Here is a 24,714-nt window from a genome sequence, read left to right as displayed (position 1 = left end):
TCCATGAGCCAAGGGAGCATGACCTATTGATTCTGTAGAGATTTAACCTCTTCACTTGGGCGAAAGAGCTAAATATTAACACGCCTGTATTATCAAATGAATAGGATAAAAAGCAAAACCTCTGTACCTTTCTGAAAAGCACAGCACATTCCAGGGTTGCAGTCATGTTGGTTCTCACAAATGGTGCCGTTCTCGCCTTTTGACGTGGATTTCCTGCACTCGCCCCAAACGCAAAGCTGGTCTCCACAGCATTCAACGTCCCGCGAGCAATGCTTGCAAATGGGAAAAGCACATGACAAAACTGTCACTCCAGCACTAATTGCACGTATCAACAGATGGCTAAACATAGAATTAGACTCTGGTCCTGAAGGTAACTGCACATATGTGTTTTAAATATATGCATGCCCTATTCCCAGTGTTTAAACAGAATTGCTTAGGTTCTCAATTTCAAGCATACATAAAACTATTTGCCAGACAAGAACCTCCGCAGTAGGGTAACAGCACTCCTACACTATTATACTTTCAATCTTACAAAACCTGAATTCTTATTTTAGCATTTACATCAAAATCAACAGCCAGACATCCTGCAGCGTCAGATAGATTTCAGGGCAGCCTTTTGCAATCAAGGAAAAAAAACATCAATAAATTAATCATTATCAATGGAAAATGCTACTGATTATTTTCCATTGTTAAATGCAGTTAGGAATTTACAATTTGTTCAGAAGAATTGCTTTCAAAGAGCAAAGCAAAAAAAAAAAATTTACTACAATCTAATTTTTTGTTGTAATAAGAACCAAATCTCATTTGGAACCTAGAATCTTTGAAAAAAGTATGTGTGAAGAAAAATTCTCTTTGCAAATCAGAAATGTGAATCTCTAGCTAGAGATAGCTTTGTATGACAATTGTCTCAGTGTTTCAACTAAACACACCTAATAAATCAACCTAATAAAAACGGTGTGTCACTTTGTTTCTTTTTTTAGGTAGTTTTATTAACATCTTAAAGATTCCTATTAGGTCAGCATTTTAACGGCTTTTTTCTGTCTGTGTAAAGCCCTGTCTGGGCAGCCATACAAAATCAGAATTTCTTTTCCAGTGGATCCCACAGGAAGTGCTTAACACAGGGCAAGAAGTAGGACCACACTAGCACTATTAAGACTGGCTAATTAAAAAGAAAAATGTTTTGTAATTGTGAGGATTCTAGGTCAGGAAATTGATCCTACCACCTTCAGTCTGAGCTCACTTTACAACAGGAATGTAGCTAGGACACAATTTTTATTTTCTTTATCCTACAAATGTTCTATTGACGACTGTAAAGAAAAGGGGCGTGTGTGTGTGTGTAGGTGTTAGATCATCCCAATCTTGATTTTCAATTATTCCATGTTAACGTGAAAAATTATCAGTTTGACATTTTCTAAAATACGAAGAATAAGCTTTCTTAATGACAGAAGCATATATTCAGGACTTGCGTTTAAGCAAGCATTCAGTCCACTGAAGACAACAGAGCTCCCTGAAGTTATCAAGATAAGCATGTAAATCATTTCAGGAACAGCCTGGTGCTTTTAGATTATAATAATCCTATTGATTACATGACTTCACAGCAAGGTTTGCTTGCTTGTAGACGTAACTGTTTGCAAGTGTTTTAAGGAATGAATTTGTTTCATAAGAGGCCATCAGCAGAACTTAGATTAAAAGGGACAGCCAGATAAAAGGCCTTTTTTGAGAGACTGCTCTTAAGCTGAATTTTCACCACAGAAAAAGCCTGAGCTTCTCAGGCACCTGTCACCTACAGAAGATAATCTAACCATAGCTACTACCAAGAACATTTATCTTTTAGCTCAAAAGACAGGAACTGACTGCTTCCTGAGGTTCCCAGATTCAAATAATGTAAATGATCCATGTAAGAGGGTCATTTACAGTAACAACTGCACTACAGCATTGTACAAGCCGTCAATGAAGGCAAGAACACAGGCTGCTGCAATTCTCTTTGTGAATCAAGAGCTGGAAATGACCAACTGTCAGCTGAGCCTTAGGACCTGGCACAGCATTTCCGCTTTGCCCATTCCACTGGCAACTTACACTGTGTTAAATTTACGCTGTCCTTACGCCACCGAACAAGTCGAGCTTGAGTCAGGAGGAGCGGAGTGCAGGTTTTAAAGCACAGGAGAACATAAACCTTAAAACTTAGTTGTGTTAACAGGCAGAAAAAACCCCAAAACCTACAACGCCAACCCAAAATACTTGACATCCATTTTTTAACCTCATGCAGAAACTTTGCTTCTTTTCTACCAATTTTGACTTGCTGACATTAGCAACAATAACTTGCATATTGAGTTTCTAAAAACCACATAAAATCACATCTTATTCAGAACTTACTGTATGCTGGGTTTTACAGAGCTGGCACTTGTATTCAAAGGTGGAGAACTGGCAGTATTTTCCTGTTTCACAGTCTTCGTCAATGATACACTCCTGAAGAAAAGGACAAAAGTATAATTTTCCACTGTGTGACAGAAATCCATACCTCTTCCTGAAATACCAGAAGGTCTTGATTGATTATATTTCTTATTTGGAAACCAAGGAAAAATGCTTGCTTTGGTTCTTCATACCACCACAGTTTTGCAATAGAACAATGCTATCTCCCTGGCATACCTGAATAGTGTGCCCTTAAGGTGTTTGGTGGCTTCACTTCTTGTGTAATATTAATACCACCAACCTCAAGAAAATAAATTGTCTTGTTCTGAAGGCTTTTTGGTGGGTTTTTTTTGGGTTTTTTTTGTTTGTTTGGGTTTTTTTTGGAGGGGAGCACTGAAGACATTTGTATTAAATTTATTCTTACTTGTATTAGAGTACAACTGTGATCCGTTACTTGTTGTCTGTTTTTCCGATGGGGGGCAAGACTGAAGGAAAGAGGCTACACCACAGCAGCTGCAGCAGCCAAGGGTATCTTTATGCTCTGTGGGATACCATTCTGCACAGCTTTCTTGATCACAGGTCAGGTAGCTTTACACCATCCTCCCTCCTCTTCCCCAGCAACATTAGTGTTGACCTCAGAAACTCCACAGCGTTGTTAGCTTTCCTAAGCCAGCAAGGACAGCCTTCAGGGAGAAGGGAAATGTTTCCTTTTTCTTTAAACTGCTCCTCTGCTCCCCTTTGCAAGGGGCAGACAAATTCTTCTCAGACAAACGTAAGCATCTTTGTAGTGCCTGAGCATTTTTATCGGCAACAGCTTCTATGCTGAAAAACACAGTGCTGCTTTCCACAGGACTGGTAACATTAAGCGTTCCTGGGACTTTATGGTAACAGCAGCACTACCGTAAAGCCGGTACTTCTGGGAAGCAGTAGATGTCATGCACCACTTGGTTTCCTTTTCCTGGTTGATGGCGTGCTTCTCATGTACCTATCACCATAGCCCATCACCTGCGAGCTCACAGCTGCACAAGTCTAAATACTTACACAAGTTGTACATCCTTACTGTAATTAAATTTAAATATTGCAAAATATGCAGGAGCAGATTCTCAGCTGACATCACTCCTGCTGGAGATGGAGTTAATTTACATTTAGCAACATTCTAGTCTGCCAAAGAACATGATTTCCATGTCACACGCTTTTGAAATGCATGTAACAAACACAATGTTTCCTCCCCCCTTGTTTGCTGCATATGAGCATTCAGCAGGCAGGTTTGAACAGTAATTTAAGACTGACAACTACCGAAGAGACACATACATCCTAGGGAAAAAAACCAAACCCACAGTTCCCTAACGCATCAGCCTTTGCTACCTAGCTAAGACACTAGATTAGGCCTCACGCTAGCAAGGTGCTTGAACACACATTTAGTTTTTCAAATCTGGAATCATTTCATGTCCTTAACAAAAATGCTCATGTGAGAGGGACACCTGGTTTCCCATCTGAAGCACAGACTCAGACTGAAGTCTCTTCACCCAGAGGTCCCACAAGCACTGTGGTAGAGATGGCTCACCTTCCTCTCATGCTGCACAGGGTGAACATACAAACAAGTCGGAAATTCTTCCCAGGTATGGCAGTGAGCATAATACAGAGAGTAAGTGGATACGTTTGTGTACCCCTGATGTGTCTGGTTCACAGGGAGGGGGTGTTTTCTGTTCCCATCTAATGGTTACCTCTTAAAAATTGTGTGATTAGCTCTGTTCTCTAAAATGTGTTTTCTCCAGGCTGGACACAATCTAGCCAACAGAAGAATAAACCATAGCACCATTCTGAGTCACTTGTGTTCCACCATAGATAGGTATGTACCATCATAAGGTTGATGCTATCTTTTTGCTAGGAGCGGGGAGGGGGAGGCGGAGGGGGAGGGGAGGAGAGGAGAGGAAAGAGAAAAAGGAATTATACAAAAATCCCTGAATTTTCTGAAGAAACCACATGATTGCTCTTTGGCAGGTATTAATCTCACTTGCTGGAGCAGATCAGCTGTCATCTGTGCACCTTTTATTTAAAGTTTCCGCAAAGCTTTTAAGTTTCTATTTTTACTTTTTTAGATAACTTCTCTCCAAACTGCTGACTTCTTCCACCCTATCCCAGTTGAGTTTTGTGTTTCAGCTGGGCTAAACATTAGGTCAGCAAGAATTGTAAGTGAAGCTCTTAAATTACTGTAATCCCTGAAAGAGGAAAAGATTACACTGTGAAACAGCTACACTGTCTTCAGATCTTCTCCAGATTAAATCTTACAGAAGCTTCTTGCCCTGTGTGAGACAAGGCTGCTCTGTGCGAAGCGCAATGCTTCATCTGAGTTACCCATTTTGGCCACCTGAGATGTTTTCAAACAGTTCGATTCCCCAGAACATAGAGCAGAAGCCAAACAAAGTCTAGGGCCTGATTCTTTTCAACTCCATGACGTGATACTCAGGTTATATGTTTATAATTAAGAAGCAGTCATTTCAGCTATACTAAGACATTAGTTTCACCGACTCTAGGCTGCTAGAAATTATCATAATATTTTTGCAGTTTCATTATTCCAGTACAGTGTGTGTTCTGCTTGTTTGCTTTTGTGTTGCTACATAATCAGGTGGGTCAAAATCTAAATGTTATGTAGTATGTTTGAGGTTTTGTGGTTCCGTTAGGCATTTCGCTTCATCAGCCATGCTCTTTCTGGCCAATTTTCTGTCTGTAGCTTTGTCAGCTTCTTTTATGAATCCCTCTGTATAAACCATACCCAGAATAAACTATACTGTTTCATTCCTCTTCCATCCACTTTCAGGCAACCAGCCAGGTCTCAGCGTAGTCAGTTTTTCCAATTGTACCTCTCCTCAGAGGAGAAATCTTGCCATAATAGTTTTTAAGCTCATGGAATAACTCTCTCTCTTTAGCTCTAAAGCCACCTAACACCAAAATTGCAATTCTCCAGTCACTGCTTTCTCCTGCACAAATGAGTGCCCTGCCAAAAAAACATCTTTTTTCCCCTCTTATTGAGTTGTGTCCCACCAGTTCAGACTTCCAGTTTTATGAGGGTTTTCAGCTGGGGAAAAAGTCCCTTCACTGTTTTCTTTCCTGGCATGGAAAAAGCTTGCTTTCATATGCTCTCTGTGAAATTTTGTGCCACGCTCCAAACCAACTTCCTTCACTCAGATATTACAATCCGTAGTCAATGCAGAACTCAGTAATGCTTACAGATGCAGATGTGTAACCGTTTATATTTTTTCTCTTTTTTTTTTTTTTTAATAATTTATTTAATCAGGCTACAGACCTTTTCTAATCAGGCTACCTTGAGACACAACAGTTGCTGGACAAGGACCAAACCTAAACATCTGCTGCAACAGATTCTGAACAATCCATTTTTTTCTGGAGTTCTGCAAACTAAGTTATTTCTCAGAATATTTTGTCTTTGCAGGAGTAACTGTGTAAACTGAGGAGAGGGGGTGCTGGCCTCTCATATGCAGCAGAGCACACAAGTTGAGCAGATAGCTTAAAGACAGAATTAGCTACACTTGTAAGGGTGTACATCTCTCTGAAATCTGTTACGATGTTATACCAGTTAATTTAACGTAGCAGCAAAGGAATACGCTCTCAAGAAGTGCTAAAGACTGGTGCAGAGTGAAAGCAGGATTGCCTATTTATTCATGGGTATACTAGGACCCGTAAACAACAGAAGCCAGGAGGGAGAAGAGCATGCTGTGTACCTGTAAGTATATACTTGGCATCCTGTGGGCTCTTATTGTACTCTGCAGTGAATATCCTGCAACACCTGAAAGCAATTTGGGGGTTAGGATCTGTTCCAAAACCAACAGGGGGGGAAAAAAACCAACAAAATACTGAAACTCCTAGAAAATGTTTCCCATATTATAAGACTGCCGTGGAAAGAAACTTCAATTTTCTTGTCTTTGGCAGATTATGCCAAGTCATCATTTGTTTTCCTAAAGAATGGTTAGTCTCCACACTTGAGAATAAAAAATTGACTGATGTTACTGATAGTGAAGTATGGTAGGACCACAACTACCAGAAAACTGAAACAGATGCCTGAATGCAAGATGGAGCAGAAGTGCACAGGTCAGAACTGGGGTAGCAGGTTTTGACAAGAGTACTTTCCTTCGGGCTGAATGTTTACATAGACATGGAAAGGCACAGAAGAAAAAAACCTCTTCTTTCAGTGTGGTATGACAATCTTCACACGCCAGCCAACAGCAAGCCTTTGACCTAGAAGGCGCTATGGGCTATTTTGGCAGACTGTACTTGACTGGTGAAGCGTAGCCAACCATGGTGTGGACCACATTATCCTCTGCCCATATAACACACTAAGGATAAAGAGGGAGAAGCAAAGCATTTCTCAGTTGAAGTTATGAAAGCAGAACTACAAGGCCAGAGTTAACCTACTTTCATATAGAAACCCACTTTAATTTGCAGCCTTCATCTGGTTTCTGTATCTCACTATGGCAATATTTTTAATACTCTGTTTCACTAGTCATATATTATGAACTACAGTCATGCTCATTTTGCTTTGCTCTTTTTTCCCTTAATTCTTAATTAACACCCTAAGCGTAGGCTACAAAATATGCTCAATTCTATTCTGATACTCTCTGACTTTCAAAATGGAATCATTAATTTTAAATTCAAAATTGACATTTGATTTGTCTGTTCCCTCTCACAACTCACACTCACCCTACCTCCCACATTCTAAAAAAGTTCTTCTTCAAAGATAACTTTAAACAAAACTTTCCGCTATTCATATTTTCAGCCAATATTTGTCTGGGACTGGCAAATGACTGTCTGGAACGAGCTTTCCTTTCCTTTTGGGCTCTTTACACTTTAGCTTAGAACCCAAGAAACTGGGGGAAGGTGTTGTTGATGACTTTATAGACAACTTTTCAATGGTGATTAATACATCTATCAAAGCCACACACTGCACACTGAGGGAGGCGGGGAGAGGGTATATGGAACAGCAATGCCCCCGTGGGTAAGGGGCAGCTGTAGTGGAGAAACGCAGCAGCGCTTGTCTGCCAGGGTCACTTACTGCTCTGACATGAGAACAGTAACTGGGATTCAAATAGGAGAACCACTTTTCCCCTCCTTGTCTAAGCAATATGGCCCAGTTCACTGGCTTACTCTGATCCAGTTGCAGTTTGTCTGCAAGATTTGACTACAAACCTTTTGAAACTGCCTAACGGCTGAAGGAGAGGCAGGCTTTTTTTTTTTGCCTTGGCACTGTCTGTGCTGTTGTAAGCCAAAACAGCCATTCCAAAGTGTTCATTCCTAACCCTCTATGGATTTCAAGTTCACAAGCCATCAAGTATGCAGGCAAAATTCACCCATTTCAGAGAGGTAAGGAAGTTTTGCCAGCTGGTACACAACATAGCGAGCAATGCTACAAAAACAGTTGGTGCAACAATTAGAAAATGATTTTTAGTAACAACTTTGGAAATGCATGGGGGCTGCTTTCACAGTCTACTGGGACAGCTAACTATGCTTCAAAAGCTTCTCTGAACAAAAAGGCTGTTTACATGTTTCTTAAAAGCTCCTGATATAAAGAAATTTCCTTTTCAAAAACCTGTAACTCCAGTAAAACTCAGTGTTAACCTCCATAAATGGTAGCTCAGATCCTTCCCAAACAGTTCCAGAGCTCACCCAACTCTATCTGTGAGTCAATGATAATTTCAGCCATAGCTGAAGTGCTCCTGCAAAACCACTTGTTCGTTCTGAAACAGACATTTCTTAGCAATTAGCACTTCTAAGAGTTAATGTTTACTTCTGTGTTTACATATCCCCTTCTAGGTTTTAATTTCTACAAGTTTTTTCACATAGGGCCGGTCTCCATTACTGCAGCAGATGGCAAAAACTTATGAGTAGTAAGGAAAAAACCCCATAAAAACTGTTTTATAACCTACATTTACTGCATGTATTAGAAAAATGGCACAATTACATAAAATGAAATATTGTTTTATGGAAACTACTACCATAGTTTGAATTGCAGTAGCATTCCAGTTCCTAATCTCTTTGTTGTCTAGACAGGGCACATAATGCATTTGTCTTTAATGAGATATGAATTAATTTGCCTTGAAATACCGCAAAACCTCTGTAATACTTTCCAGCAGAGCAAACATCTTACTGTTGTCCTGCCAAGTACACAGCACTCATAAAAATAAGGACTACTGTTAAAAAAAGACATACTAAAAAGAGCAGACATGTGAGTTGCAAACTATGGTATTAGTCACATCCCAGTGCTATGTGGGAAAGTCAGCTATTTGTGTGGCTGTTCAATGAGGAATGTGACTTCTGAGCTCAAAACTAAGAAAACACAAATGATTCCCTTAGTTTTGTCTTGAACTTCTCCATATAACTAGTATCTCACTCGTTTCCTTTTCCCCTGTCAACAAAACAGAAACACTTTAACTGGAAAAACTTCCTTTCTGGCTCTCCACATGATGCAATATGAATGAATGGAAGTATGTCTACATGACATAACTGAAGACAGCCCGAAGGCACTTGAGCTTGGCTTTAGGTACCAAAAGCAACATAGCTACGTTAGCCTTAAGATGCTGTCAAAAAGCCTACAGAATTAATTGAGACAAGCTGTAGGCACCCAATAAACTGCCTGCCACCAAAGCTGGTGTAAGAAGTCCACCCCCTTGTATCTGGCTATTCTCACCACAAATACAGCAACCCTGTCACTGATCAGACCCTTATGCAGTTAATGTTCCAGGTCAATAAATAAATAAATAAAATGACATATTATCCACAGCTTCAAGGAACTGAGACTTCAATGAAAGAGGAAACTAAGCAAAAAATGAAAGATTCCTGACAAAGGCCTCAGGATAATGAGAAAAATGATGCCTAGATGCTCTATCAAATCATGTTCTGTTCACACATGGTCAAAATCTCTGTACGTTGTGTAATAGGCATAATCACGGCAGGTCACTCTGCAGAAGCAATCACTTTATTTTCTTCCCTCACCCCCTCTTTTTCTCAGTAAGCAATATAATAATCTGATCCTGGCAAGACTACAGCCTCTGCAAATGCTGCTGAGTAGGAAACAGTGCAATGTACTTATTTCAATCTATTTTGCAATGGTATCAGAGGATGCACACTAGAAGAACTGTTCAAAGTTGTTAGAAACCCCCTACAAATTACAATCTGACTGGTAATTAACTTAGTCTGGAAACTAAGAGCTATCCAACTAAGAAAAGAGCAAAGGTCTGTGTATATGTATATATACACACATATATACATATGTATACAGCCATATATATATATAGGCTACTATATGTATACACACACATATATATAGGCAGAGACTGTCTGCAATAGCAGAAGTCTCATCTTATCCCACACATTTGCCCCAGAGCAGGCAGGACAGGTTATAACATGAAATTTCTCTGCTTTCCTCCTGTTTGTCGGGTATACCATAGGTAGAGCAGGATAGCAGAAATTCTGACAACAAAATCTTCCCTTAGGCCTTCTGGAAACCTCGTGCCATGCTATACAGTCCATCCATGGTTTTTTTTAAATACACAGAGACTCTATATAATCTTCTATATCCATAATTAGACAGAGAAGGAATATTGTGAAGTTAGAGAACCTAGGACCAAAACCAATAGCCATGTTCTCCATGTTTGATTGCTCCTTGTTAAGAAAAGCTTTTTCACATAGTATGACATTATCAAATGAGGTCAAAATACCGATGCATGTTTATAAACAAAGTTTTCCTAATTATTTTGCAATTAATTGTCTTAGTAGAGAAATGCCTCTTCCTGTGGATCTATTAATTAGAGAACAACTGTTCTTTGACCTTTGATAACCAGAAGACATGTCTAAAACCTTGTGGTCTAAACCAGCTTGGGTTTTATTCGAAATGTCTAGAGATACAGTAACAGTTATGGAAACACTGTAAAACTGTGCTACAAAGCTCTAAATTATTTCTAAGTAGACAGTAATCATATAAAGATACAACTTCCATGTAATGGTGTGCCCAGGGGCTGAATTTTAACACAGGCATCACTTCTTTCTACAACTGGCAACTACAAGGTTTCCATGATTCACTACCTAACTATGTAAATTTTGAAAATTTATCAAAGCAAAACAACCCCGAGTAGCTGTACACAGCAAGGATGTGAAACAGCTGTGCAAAAAGAAAAGCAGTTGAAAACAAGATTTCTGTACTTAATAGCTGCTTGCTAATCTTAATCACTAAATTAAGAGTAGCACACTGAGAGTAAGATGCCAACTTGTGCCCAGTCCCTCACGGAATTTATTTCAAACCCTGAATCTTATGTTCTTTGGTCTTATATGATACACTTTTTTGGTAGCTTGCAGTTTCAACAGACTTATTTATTGTATTTAAGGTGTCAGCCAAAGATGATAACAGTAGAACAGAAACACATGGGTAAGAATTCATCTGTAACGGATTTTGCCTATAGCAGAGTTAACAGAGTGGGAGACTGTTGTTACTGCAGAGCAAAGGAAATAATTTATTTTCTGTGAGCTGGAGATGCAAGAACAAGGGGTTTAAATTACAGCAATAGAGACTTTGATGTGAGCACAGAAAAGCATCAGAATAAACAATCTCCAGCACTTAAGGATTTTGAGACCACAAGATGAGCGTCTGCCAAAGGATGGAGTAGGCATCTGGGTGGTAGATGTTGACTTTTTGAGGCTTCTTCCAGACCTCCTCTTTGGGACATTTGTTGGGATTACAGTAGAGCCTTTTTTTCCCCCTTAACTTAATTCTTGGTCTAAAATCATGTGTCCAGAGGATATCAACAACATGAGCTAATGACTATTCAGGAATATTCATTGCATTTCCTAAACAAACTCCAATGAAAAAGAAATGAAAAAGGGTCTTCAGCATTCTCTTTATGTCCTTCCAAAAAGGATATAAGAATGTGAATGTATTACAGATTTTTACCATGTATGAAGTTTACAACAAACACCTACTAGGGAACCAAAACACTCCCTTGCTGATACCTAGGAATTATCTTGGACACAGACCACTAAGGTTCCCCTTTGCCTGACACCATGATGACAGCCTCTCTACATGCCGTAAGATGCTTCTTCCTCCCCACGGGATGAGTGGACTTTCTAAGGGAACAAGTTTGAGGGATTCCTCATGTGATGTAAATTCACAGAACAGGCTCTAAGTCATTTCCAGACAGAAAAACAAGTAAACAAATCCAAAACTCCCACCCCACCCTGTATTTATATTTACCAATTATGCTGTATTATGACATATTACTATTTGGAAGGGAGAAGTGGACTTGTTGTTAAGGTAAGAACCAGGACAGGTGGAAAAGTTGGAGGGAGGTTCTCTCTATAAGCTACACTGGTGAACAACCATGATTTGATAGCTAATGCATTCACTGGTGCGGTATTCCTCAGTGCTAGCTATCAAAGTGACTCAGTCCCTCAAAATGTCAGGCAGACACGCCGCAAAAGATGGCAAAATGCTGTTTTTGAATCAGATGGAAGGAAGGACAAAGTAAGACTCAGCTGACATAGAAATTAATTTCTCAAGGGAATACATTTAAAGCCACCATTCTACAGTGCTTTTTTCCCTCACATTTGCCAAATCTTTGATGAAACAGAACTAAACAGAAACAGAATTCAATTCACCACTTTCCTTCAACTTCCATGGTTTACCTTAGTAAACAGTAATACAAAACACCATCAAGCTGAATTAGTAGCATCTCACATGTCTTTCTGACCATAAACAACTGCACAGAAGGCCAAGCAATCACAGATCTCTGCTTACTCACTGCTATAAAAACAGTGTCATTCTAGTGATTTTGATGAATCAGGAAAAAGTTAGAGAACGCTTAGGCTCCTCATATATGGAACTACGTGTTACTGGGCCAGCCTCCCAGACATGGTGAATTGGTATCATTCTGCCACTTTACATATGACAATACAGATGTAAACCAGCTGCACATTTAGTCCATTCATCTGTACCCTTTGTACCTCAATCATTCTAAGATTGTAACAGATGTAAATAGAAAATAAAACCACAAAACATTTATGCTTTGCATCCAGTACCATAGCTAAAGCTTACTGCTTACTCAGACAACATGGTTTCAGCTAAACTCTCAAATAAGTATCTGCCGGAGCCAATGGATTAAACCATGTAATCAAAACCAGCGGAAAAAATTTCTCTTTTGCCTTAAAGCTTTTCCTATCATGTGATTAATTTTGCTACATGGGTCTGACCAGAGAAAACATTACAGATGAACTTTCTCTCTCTGAAGAGAGTCCATACTATGATCTCTTAACAGATATCAGTAGACCACAGAATTATTACCAGCCCACACACAAAATTCACTCTCCTGACTGTATCTGTTACCTTACAGAGAAGATAAAAAAAAATATTTAATTTCTCTTAGGATAAATAGGTAGATTTAGTAGAGGCAGAAAGTAAAGGCATTCTGTAAAAGACATTTGGACAGCCTTGGTTCCCTAAATTCAGCATGTTATGTGTGAGAAGACTGAACTAAAACCAGGGAAAAGGTAAACAACTGCTCTTTGATTTACATTACTCCCTTACCATGGCTTGTTTGCAGAAGAGTTGTATCAACCAATATGCAAACAAGCAAGAAGCAGGTAACTGAACATGATGCATACCTCCCCACAGATGAAAAGCTTCAGAATTTATTTCCACAACTAACAGGAATGCTGTAAGCTTTAGAAGTGATGCATGGCTCTCAGATGGATATTGATGAAGCAGTGGGTGGGCACTGACTCTCTGAGAGAAAGTCTGTTTTGTAGCCTTCTGGAGATAAACTTACTGGTTTACTGTTGTGCTTTTACTAACACAATCACCTAGAACATAGAATCAATTCTAGGCACTGTAACTGCGTTACAGAAATAGCTTACTTTTGGTTAGTAGAAGTTTATTCTAAGAAAATCTTTCACCCTTCAATATTTAACTACTCAAAGAGTAACAATCCAGATAGATAGATAAAAATGGTGAGGCAGTTCCTCAGCCAACATAATTTTGCATAAAAATATTCTTTTTCTTTGGAGTTTAACTGGAATAAAAATACATTATAGCACATAAGGATCTGGCAAATTTTAAAATCATTCTAAACACAGGCATAGACCTGAATTAGTAATGAAGAATGTTACTCTCAGAATATCAATTGGGACTACACAGTTTTGTTTGCCTAACTTGACAGATAAAAAACCACATTAGACTAAGGTAGACCAATAGGAAACATGAAAGAAATCCTAGTCAGTCTCTTAAATTTTTTTAATTTTTTTTCGTTACTAGCAAAGCAAATTTATTAAATTTACCTGAATTACTTCAGACTCCCACTGGTACAAATGAGAGCAGGCTTTGATACCTTAAGAGCAACCCTTTTGCTGTTGCATCAGTTCTTTGCCTGGAAATCCAAGCCACCATTTAAGACAAAAATGTGATAATGATCTGTATTCTCTGACCTTCGGTTGTTGTGTTTTCAGCTGAAACACCTGCCTGGTTTGCCTCACCTCTCAGCAAAAGGCAGCTTGCTTCTCTTTACTCTGATAAGTGTTTACACCTACTTGTTTGTTCAAAGTCACAAGGCATGACATCTGAGTCCATGGAAACTGCAGTCTCACTTTTCTCCGCACCATGGCCATTGCAGCACTATAGTATTACAAAAGCATCTTATGTTCATACACACTACCCGTTCTTGATTCTCTGTGTGGATCTGTAACTTTCTACACAGCATGCTCTCTGAGAAAACAAGCCAACTCAGAATGGACTAAGTTCAGTAAATAAAGATGTGGACACTGAGCTGTATGACACACACCTCAGCTGGCAATTACAGAGATTTCCCACCTTCTTCCTTGCAGAAGTTTCTTCATGTACGATCAGAGGCGACATATTTTTCAAACTCCTTATGTCAGGTCTTTTCATCCACTGAGGCTAGCACTCAGATTTTTTTGGCTGTAGTCCAGTGAATATCAGATGACCAGTAAAAACTTTGTCTTAGACATACACTATGACTGATAATAACTCCATCCCATCACCCATGAGCTAACTTAAATCTCTAAATAGCTTTTGCATCACTAAGAAGCATTTGCTGCTTATGAAGTCAGATATGAATACATTATATGTGTACACAGATACGTGCACACTCCATCACACTTTTCATATAAGAAAGGTATGTCCCTTGCTCTACAACAAGATTCATAACCTAAAAGTATTCCCCATTAATAAGACCAAATCAAAGTACTAATTGCAAAGTTTTTCTCATCTTTGACTACATCCTCTTTCCCTTTGCATCCTTATCCACATCATTTTGTACTCTAACAAACACAAGGTACTTGTCCTCATGAGCTATTTGTACCTTCCCCTCAGCTTCATATTCTACACTGCCAAGGCTGAAATTGAAAAGGAAAAAAAAAGGGGGTTTCAGTAAAACGTTCAGAATGTCTGTGCCCTGGATCTCTAAAACAAGACAGGGGATGGATTTGCTTCTTTCAAAACAAGACACAGGTATTGATGTCTCTCAGGATCACTATCAGACTGCTTCTTTCACTAACTGGGCTCAAAAAGCTCAAGGTCTAGCTTCAGTTTGTATGGCTACTTTGTTACCTTTTCCAGTGGAGTAAGTGTAGACTATGGGCAGGTTGCTACCATCAGACAGGTTAACAAACTTAAAATATCAGAAGGGCAAAACACACATCACACTGCCTTGGAGAGGCTGTACAAGAGAAAGAACTAAGGGTAGATTTGCTAGTGAAAGCAATAGTTTTTCATACGTGTTAAGATAAAAAAAAAAATAAATCCTATTAGTTTTCCTGAAGGACTTCAGGTGGATTTGGAACCTAGCCTACAAGACGTGCTTTGTTTTAAAATGTAAGCTATGACTCGCAAACACTTGAGATGTACTACTTAACAAGTATTAACTGAACGTGCAAAAGAGAGTGCAATAGCATGCAGGTATTCAGTTTACAAAGGGCTGGTGCAAATATGGTTCACTTTTTTTAACTGATTGCCATTGTAAGCTATTCATGCTTTTTTTTTTTTTTCAGAAAGTTCTAGCCTATATTATAACTGTAATAATCTATTCAAGTTACCACATAGCATATAAACTTTAAAAACAGTGACACAGTTCGTTCAGATCTCTTACTTCTCTCCTGGAGCACTGGCTAGGAAGTACAGTTTGCCTTATCTACTCCTACGATAAGAACTACCTAAAGGGTGTGGTGTTTCGAAAAGAACTGTACTAATCAAGACATGATTCATGTAACAAGTTACATCAACAGAGCAGGGAGGACTGTTAACAGAAAAGCAAACTAAGAGTGCTAATGAATTAAATTAAGTATACGAAGCCCACCAGATTTAGATATTATGGGGTTTTTGGCTAGACAGAGACTAGGATTTCAACCCAGGAATGCACTTAGTGTGTCTATTGATAGTTTAAGGTTGTTGAGTGCAAGTCACCAGGGACTAAAAGATCTATGAAAAATGAAACAAAAAAATTAGAACAAAATGTAGGACTGCAATGTCCAAAACAAGTGTCTTCCCTGAGACACTAGCATGCCAAAGGGAGTAGAAGTCAACACCAAGATGCTGCATGTTCAAATTTCAGCCATCGGTTGCTCTCCTGGAGTGCTGCTAATGGAAAAATTGCAATTTCCATTCCATTGATGCTTCCCTCTCAATTTTCAAATCTCCTTTTCTCTTCAGCACTGGCAGGAACTCCTCTCCCTGGAGCAGTATAAAAGAGCAAAGAGAGCAACTCCAGTGTATGCGGCTGAGAACATTCTTAGTGAAATCATATAAAAGTTGCTCAAATCAAACAGTTACTTTAGCAGTTCTGGATATCTGCAGGGAAGTGGAAGCTTGGTTATGAAGTGCTACAGCTTAGCCACTTAAAACAGATTTTTCTTTAGAAAAGGGGGAAACAGAACCCCAGAGATTAATGTTTAATTCTTTTACTATTCTCTTTTTACTATGAGACTAAAGATAAAGACTGAAAAATGCTTTAAATAAGGCCATTATAATGGGGATGCTATCCATTCTATCTCTACAGATAAACTAGTGACCTGACTGACGGTCACTTCCAGAACCTGCCAAATCAGCTCGTAAAAGCAGTTCCACAGTGATACAGTCCTCCCTGCCCAGAGCTGCAGGGACGCAAACTGCAGCCTCTAACCATCGAAATAAAGGCCTGGTATCATTGGGCCTCTCTCCTAAAGACCTGAGAGTGTTTGAAATTACTTACTAACCAGCTGTTCTATTTGCAGAAGGTGGGTGCCAAACACATGTGTGCATACAGGCACACACCCACCTTTGCAGAGAAAGAGCAAGCACCTTGCACAGAATCACACTGAAGGCACCTCTCCTTTCTCACCCACAAAGAAACTTTGACCTGCACTGTGTAACTAATTAGAAGGCACAGTCATGCCTTCAAGAGCCTCTACCATCAAGGACAAGCAAAAGAAAGGAATGTTTTTTATAGTGCCAAAGCCAAATGAGAAATGCATGACACTCTTCCAGTTCCCTGATACACCCTCCCTACACAATAGCATCTTTAAAAATCTTTTTCAAGAAACAGAAATCAAAGCAACCAGATGTACTTCTATTAAAGTTTGGAAAAAAACCCCACCAATTTGCTAAAGAGAAGCTGTTGCTATTTTTATTTATCAAATTCATACAGACAAGAAAAAAAAATATTAGGTACACTAGCTTTGAATTAGATGAGAACATATAAAATGCTACTCTGAACTCAACTGCGAAGAAATTTATCTAACCTTTGTGCAGCAGATCTTACCCGTACCAATTTTTTTTCCTTTTATTTTTCACACTTGCTTTTCATTCATTAGGCTAATATATCACAATTGAAATAGAACTAGTCAACAAGCCAGAAAACATTTTGATTTTCATACGATAATAAAGAGTGCTCTTACTTTATCTGTGTTCTATACTTTAGTTTACTACTGGAATTACTCTATTAATTCGCAAGCTAACTAATGTTTCCTGGAGAAGCAAATTATAGAATATTTGAACCTTAAACACAGGAGCAAGAGGAAGTAAAACCCTGCACAGACATAAAAACATGCACATCCAGCTACCTCTTGCCTGTATTTGCCCTCTTTAAAGATACAAGACTGTTGGATCAAAGCCTGACGTCTATGCTGGTGACTGTCAGTCCTCACTGACATCTGAGAAAGTGAATGTTAGTCTGGGAATGTAAATGGCGCCTCCAAATAATGCAGCACCTCTGAAGAACTGGACTGCATTGCCAGAAATGGCAAGCAGCCCAGTTCCTCTTCTGGAGACTTATAATACTGATAGTCTTCTGGCCATCAAAATACTGTCAAGTGAGTCTAAAGAGAATACTTTCGTGATACAAAGCCAAGAAGAAATACTGTCTGAGAGGGCAAAGCGTGTGTGTGGGGAAGATCATGCCTTATGTTTCTGCAATAGTGTATCGGCACTATATGTATGTGTATGTACTTATGTGTATTTATATGCACTACATATGTGTGTATTTATACCTTTTTGCAGGAGGACATAGGGGTGGCACAGGGACTGTGATTTAAAAAGCAGACACAACCCATTTTCCATGAAGCTGCTTCTCCATTGCCAAATTTCATTCCAGCCAGCATGTGGATTTACTATTACAACACGGACCCATTGCAAGACACATCTTTGCCCACCTGTGAGGCTTTTGCATCACGTCTCAAAGCCCAGAAATGTCACTGGAAAAACTTCCAGTGATTTCAGTGGCTTTTAACTCAGCTCAGAGAATAAATATGAACTGAGGGTTGTAGGGTTCCAGTTATTTTACATTTAGTTAGTTTACATTTCAGAGCAGGTGGTTTGCTGAGGTGTTTGATGAATTCTGGTATTTGCCACACAATTTTGTACCTAAAGAGCAGGAGCTGTGGGAATCCTTAACTTTTATAAGGTAAGCCTATAAACCAAACCTATGAAACAGGTTTAGCTTTCAGTATTCAGTTTCCCTACAAGCATATAAGTTGAGCTTGTGTGATAGCTTGTGCCTATTTCTTTTACTTGGCAGATTGAAAATAAGAACAAAAGTGCTGTTCCAAAGAGGCACCAATCTGAAGGCTACAAGAGAGGCTGGCTCCCCACAGCCTCTGCTACCAAATTCTCCATCCCCAGAACAGTCAGTATCGCCCTTTTCAAATGACTGTCAATACTTACAGCTACAATTATACAAACCTCCTGTTGCATTACACTACTCAGCAGGATGAATCACTGATGGGTATTAAGGATGTGTATTACAGAACAGCATATACTAGGCTGTATTTAGAGGTCCACTGAGATAATCTCCAAATAGATTTCAAAAGGTTTTCATTTTTGATTGCCTGGAGAACACAAGACCTATACATCTATTATTTTGTTGCTAACATTTAAAATAAGCAGTGAAGAAGCAGAATTACTTTTCCATCACCCAGTGGTCTGGGAAGCCTGCGGCCTGGAAAGTGATTGGGACATTCCACAACATCACATGACACTTCAACTATGAAAATTTATGTATATAAAAATGACCTAAGGGGCAGTGCAAAGTTTTCCGCAACTCATTTTACCAATACTTTTCTTTTAAGTTCACAGATCTAAGCAATAGTGCTTTTTAATTTGGACAATTTTTTTTTCTACTTAGCACATTTCACCTTGGCAGCATATTTTTCTTGCTGTAACTCAAATTTTCCAATTCTCAATCTTACACCATTACTCCTACAATAATTCTTCACCCTTGTAGTACCCTAAGTAATTTGTATTCCTTCTTAATATTTAAAGTTTTCAATTATTTTCAGATTTACTTCTGTTAGGCATCTCTTAGTCAAATTAATATATGTGTGTTTGCCTGCTCTCCTTAAATAACAACCAATTACGTTTGTTGGTTGCTTTTCCCATTTAGCTTTTTCTCTAACTTGGCAACCTCTAAATAAGGTGTTTGTACCATGTGCATGCTGAAAGTTCAAAATGAGTGTGAGAGGGGAAATAAACATTAACAAACGTAGTTTTGTTTCAGCTGCTGCTGCAGTAAGGATGTTGACAAAGTGCCCTAGGACTTAAATGATTAGGAGTTAACATGATCAGTTCTGATTGTGCTTACTTCATAACTGAATAAAGACTGCCACCATGAAGTTTGTCAAAAATTTGTATTCAGCCCTCAAATTCTTCAGCAGGAAGGCTAGTAACAGTATTGGTTCTGGATGCAGCACTGGCTTGGTAAGGGAGGCAACCTTCCCATAAGGAAAATGCAAATAATGTCACTTGATATATGAAGCTTATAAGGAACTTTGTATGAGCATTGGAGAAAGCTAACCTAGAAATATTTTTTACAACTGATTAGACACCATAAGCAAGCCAAATACATTATGAAACAACACCAGTGTTGTGTCCCAGTGCTAAGAAGGTTGAAAGGTTTGCCTTTGTACACTGGGTTTGAAGATCAGGACCATATTTGCTTGGAAAAAAACATTTGGATTGCCTTCATTATACATATCACAGTATTAAAATGCATTGTGGAATATGTTAACACTTTGTGTAAAATCAATCTGTAGCTTAGAATAGTTGCAATTTATTTTGTACCTTGACTTACCACTTAATCTATAAGCTTTGCAAAATAGTAAAAAAAAAAGATTTGTATCATACACGAGCAACTTTATTTTGCTACTTGCCATTCTCAAACTATATAGCAGTATAAAAATATGAGCTGAAAGAGGGAAAACTTAGAGGATGATAGCAGAAAAGATGCACTAATTCCAGGTTTTATGTCCATTAAAAATACGAGTGACCACCATGATTTTTTCTTTTTTTAAAGTTTTATGAAAGAGCTTCTTCTGTGAAAGAACTGGAAGAAAATTACTCTAAAAAAAGCCAGGGCATATTAAACTAAATTAAACCACAAACTGTTAGTCAGCAGAGGAAACACTGGCAAGTCCTGTCTTGGTAAGAGCATCAAAAAAGTGCATTTTGGTAAGACTACAACCGAAGAAAACCTAACAGTTGTTCTAAGTAGTGGTACATGCTGAATTTCTCATGGGACTACTGATGTTTAGCAAAGGTACTTGTGTTTGCAAGACTCAGGTAAAGAATATTCTTGAACTTTTAAACTTTTTTGAGAATCCTTAAACAACCATATTTTCCAAAGGGAGGGGGATTTATTGTCCTGCCCCTCGCCCCCTCCCCAACCAGCTGTCCATTCCTAGGTTAATCTGAAAAGCAAATAGAGCCATATATTGTTCCACAGAATCCTCACGATACACAATTTGGGGTTTATTTTCTAGTGTTGGAAGTCTATAAAGCAATTTTTTGTGAAACCCAAAAGCACAGAGAGGACACACATTAAGCACCATTATACCAAGGGTTTATTCATACTCACTGGAAAAGGTTGTGTAACTATCTTTGCTATTTCAGTACAATATTTACATTTGACAGACAAATTGAATATTTAGATCAAGCACCTCAGGTAACCACAAAATTGAAATTCTGCTTTCAATTCATAATAGAATAGAATAATTTGAAATATAATATTATAGCAGAGATTATTAATATTAATAATGTTAATTAATAGAAGCATATTAATTAAAAAACAAACAACATTTTTGACTGCTTACCTCTAATTGTTTCATGTGTTTTAAAGCATTCAGAAATTTCGCTAGGTGAACTTTATCACCTTCTTCTGAGTGATGAACCCAAAATATTTGTTTAATATTCAAAAGGAAAAAATGCGTTCACTTACATGATTTCTTTTTTCTCCATCTTTTATAGAAGTAATAACTGTCTCAGAAAAAACTGTTGATCCAGTTTTGTTATCTGTAACCTGATACAGCAAAAGAACAAAATGTCAAACTATATTTTTTATTAGTCTTTTGTTAGTCTCAGTCCTACATTCTGCAATAATTAACCCACTCCCACCCCCTCCTTTTTTTCTCATTTTGCTGCCGTTCGTATAAAATCCTAATCTGAGGGGTAAAAGTAGATGACAAGGCTACCTCCTTATCTGTTTAAAATGTCACTGTAATGAAGCTAACTGAACAGGAGATGGTCATTCCTTTATGACGCATGCAATAGCTGTACCTGTGTTCTATTTTTAGCAGGCACTTTTTTCAAAATCAATTATTATTTCACATTAACCTTTTATGACATGTGCCCATACACAGTGATTAGGCAAACATATAAAACAGAATAAAACCCCAAAGTAATTATCACCAGGAAAGTTTATGCTCCAAATTATCTTATTTCTCCACAAAATATGCAAAATGGGTTTTATTTTTGAAGCAAAGGTTGTGTAAGAACCAGTAGCTTGCTATACATGTTTTCTCATACCTTGTCAATTTCTTGATGAGTCTGAACAGTTTTGTTACCAATTCTGGTTTCTGTGTTGGACTCATTATGGTAGTTGGGAGGTAAGTTTTCAAAGTTTACTTCTGACAGTTTTTTTGCCCCTTCCTCTTCAGCCTCCATCTGCCAAATTTAAATAAACCAACTGAAAATTAGCAACAATTACACAAAGGCGAACAAGTGACGCTTCTTGCGCAGCCCTCAGTAATACCCTGTTTAATTACGTGATGCTGTTAGTACAGATTCCCCTGTATGGGAACGCTTACTCAGCTGTTTCAGTGACCACAGCAGCTCTTTTAATGGACTAGAAAACCAGTGGAGAGCTAAACCCTTGAGCTCCGGACTGTTTAAGCCAAAGTCACTCCCTGTGAGGAAAAAGTGTGTGAAGACTAGTGGCAATTTGGCATCCACACAGGCTGATGCTGGTAAAGAGCCCAGCTTTCTATTTTCCCCAGAAAACCACTGAACACTTAAGACAGACCTTCCCATCTGACAAAGAATAGAAAATATTTTGGCAGGACAGAGAGAGACAGCCAAAGCCCCTTGATGTTAACAGCAGCAGTCCTATAGACCAGGGTGCACCACATCCAGAATTTCATTCTCTTTTTCAGGTCTTTGTTTGAAGACTCAACACAGAAGAGGAGTGCTCCCTGCATCAGAAAACAGAGTAAGCTCAGCAAAAGGGCATGACTCTTGTAAACAACACAAACTCTGAATAAGTTGTGTCACTTGTTTTTTTTGCAACTGCTGTAACAGAGCTAGGAGGCCACAAGTTCATCCAGGCTGAACAACAGATTTTTTTCCCCAAGACAAAATTTCTCTTGCTGGTGTGTCTGTTTATTTTAAACAACAGCTGCAAACCTTTTTAAGTGTAAAGCACTTATCTGCTAAGACGCAGCTCAGACAATCCACATTTTGTGCTATATACAGACAACTCCTCAATCCAGAACTGACTATAGGAAGAGTAAAACAGGCAGAAATTTTGACTGCATCCTTGTTTATAACTGAGCATATTTTCGGCATTGTAAAGAATACTTAAAAAAATGGTTTGTCTCAATGGGTTTGCAGTCTAAATGAAGTGGATGATGGAGGTGGATTTCAGCAACTATCCAGATGACAGCAAAAGTTCAGAAATTACGTCATTATAATAAACAAAGGTCTGTTTCCCCAGTGGGTTGTTAGTAAAAGGGTTTTTTTGGACTATGTATTTTTGAATGAGAGGAAAAGAGAACTTGGAAGGAAGATTCTTAACATGAAGAGGAATGGAAGAACAAGGTCTTTGACAGGGACACGAGACAATGGCTCGGGGTCTGGACTTGGTTCCTGGCTTTGAAACAGGTCTTGTGAGATTCCAGGCACGGAATTTGAGATCAAGACCCGGAATTATATCAAAAATGGGCCGCTTCTCCACACGTGTTTTCAGGACTGTCTTACACCTGTGAATCTTGGTTTGGTGAAACCTCTTGTGTCTTAGATCCTGCGGTACTAAGACAATGAAATGAATCTTCCCTTCACTCCTCCCCTTGCCACGCAATGTTATTTTCTCACTTTAGGATTCGGACAGACCATTTACCTGCGTTTTTCCCTCACTACCTGTCTGCATTGCTGCAAGAGGGTGGCTCCCCAAGGCGGCCCCCGGCGCCGCCACACAAACGGACGGACAGACGGCGAACCCCGAGCCGCGGGGACTCACACCAGCCGAGGTGCCCCGGGGAGATGAGAGAAGCGGGGCGGGAAAGCCGGACGGCGAGCAGAAATAGCGCCCGAGGCAGAGGAGAGGCCAGCGTCAGGACCCCACTCACCTTCCTGCCTCCCCGCCTGAGGAGGGCGGCAGCGGCGGACACCGAGCCGAAGGGATTTTTCCGCTTTCCCCTGCCCGGGGCAACGGCTCCTCACCGGGGGGGACGCGGGCAGGACCGGCCCCGGCTTTCTTTGTCGAAGGCATCGGCCCGGCGCCGCTGAGCGGACGCGGAGGGGCGGCGGCTGACAGAAATGGACAACGGCGCTGCCCGCAGGTGCGGCCCGGGGACTGTGAGGGGAGAAGGGGCCTCCCGCCCCGCCGGGTCCCCCCCCCTCACGTCCGCCGCCCCCTCACCTCCTGCACCGCGTTGCGCAGCTTGTGCTGCGTGTCCTCCATGAGCGCCTCCACCTCCCGCAGCATCTCGCCCAGGCTGGCCGCCCTCCGCCGGCCGCCGCCCCCCGCCGCGGCGCCCCACAGACACCCCAGCAGGGCCGCCAGCAGCAGCCATCGCCGCCGCCGCCCTGCTCCCGCTCCCCGCCGCATCCCGCTGCTGCCGTTCCCGCCGCTGCCCCTCAACGGGTGCGGGCGGGAGGCGCGGAGGTGGGGCGGCAGCGGGCGGCTCCGCAGCGCCGGCCCGGCCCCCGCAGCCTCCCGCCGGCCCACTTGGGCTGGCCCAGCCCACGCAGCCCCCCGCCGGCCTCACAGCGCCGGCCCGGCCCCCGCAGCCCCCCGCTGGAGAGAGGCAAGGCAGGGCCCGGGTCCCCGGGCAGAAAGCCTCGCCCCTGCGGGAGCGGGAAGGACTGAGGGGAGAGAGGCTGGGGAGGTGGGAGGAGGGATGCTGAGGGGAAGGAGCAAGAGAAGTTTCGCGTTTAGACCCTTCTGTTGATTTTTTTTTTTAACAGGTTTAATGCGAAGAGGATGGTGGGAGCTGTCAGACATCTCCATTGTGTATTTTGCTTTCCAGCCTTCAGCTTTCAAAAGATGCTCTCAGCTCCGAGGATCAGCTAGGTCTGAGTGGAGACGCGTCCTGCATCTGGCTCGCCAGCACCCCACGCTCCCTGAATGTTTTCTTTCAAACTTTTTTCTAAAAAATTTCAGGCAACATCATCATCATCTTGTATCTGTGTGCATCTTCCCCAATTTCCACATTATTTTTCCTCTTCATGCTGCACCCCTGGAATTTCATGGGCTGGTTTTGCTGCAGTCGGCT

General features: G+C 40.3%; 1 protein-coding gene across 1 annotated transcript in view; it reads right to left on the bottom strand.

Moving 5' to 3' along the window:
* The window catches only part of DKK3 (dickkopf WNT signaling pathway inhibitor 3), a 30,760-nt gene extending 6,311 nt beyond the window's left edge, over positions 1-24,449 (bottom strand). Inside the window, 8 exon segments of the mRNA XM_054200445.1 lie at positions 128-272; positions 2,374-2,466; positions 21,162-21,242; positions 21,749-21,886; positions 23,859-24,146; positions 24,148-24,244; positions 24,246-24,325; positions 24,327-24,449. Of these exon segments, the coding sequence (XP_054056420.1) occupies positions 128-272; positions 2,374-2,466; positions 21,162-21,242; positions 21,749-21,886; positions 23,859-24,146; positions 24,148-24,244; positions 24,246-24,325; positions 24,327-24,449 (1,045 nt within the window).
* Between the last annotated feature and the right edge of the window lie 265 nt (positions 24,450-24,714).

Source organism: Rissa tridactyla, chromosome 4, assembly GCF_028500815.1.
Source record: "Rissa tridactyla isolate bRisTri1 chromosome 4, bRisTri1.patW.cur.20221130, whole genome shotgun sequence".
NCBI lineage: Eukaryota > Metazoa > Chordata > Aves > Charadriiformes > Laridae > Rissa > Rissa tridactyla.
This window is presented reverse-complemented; position numbering and strand designations above follow the sequence as displayed.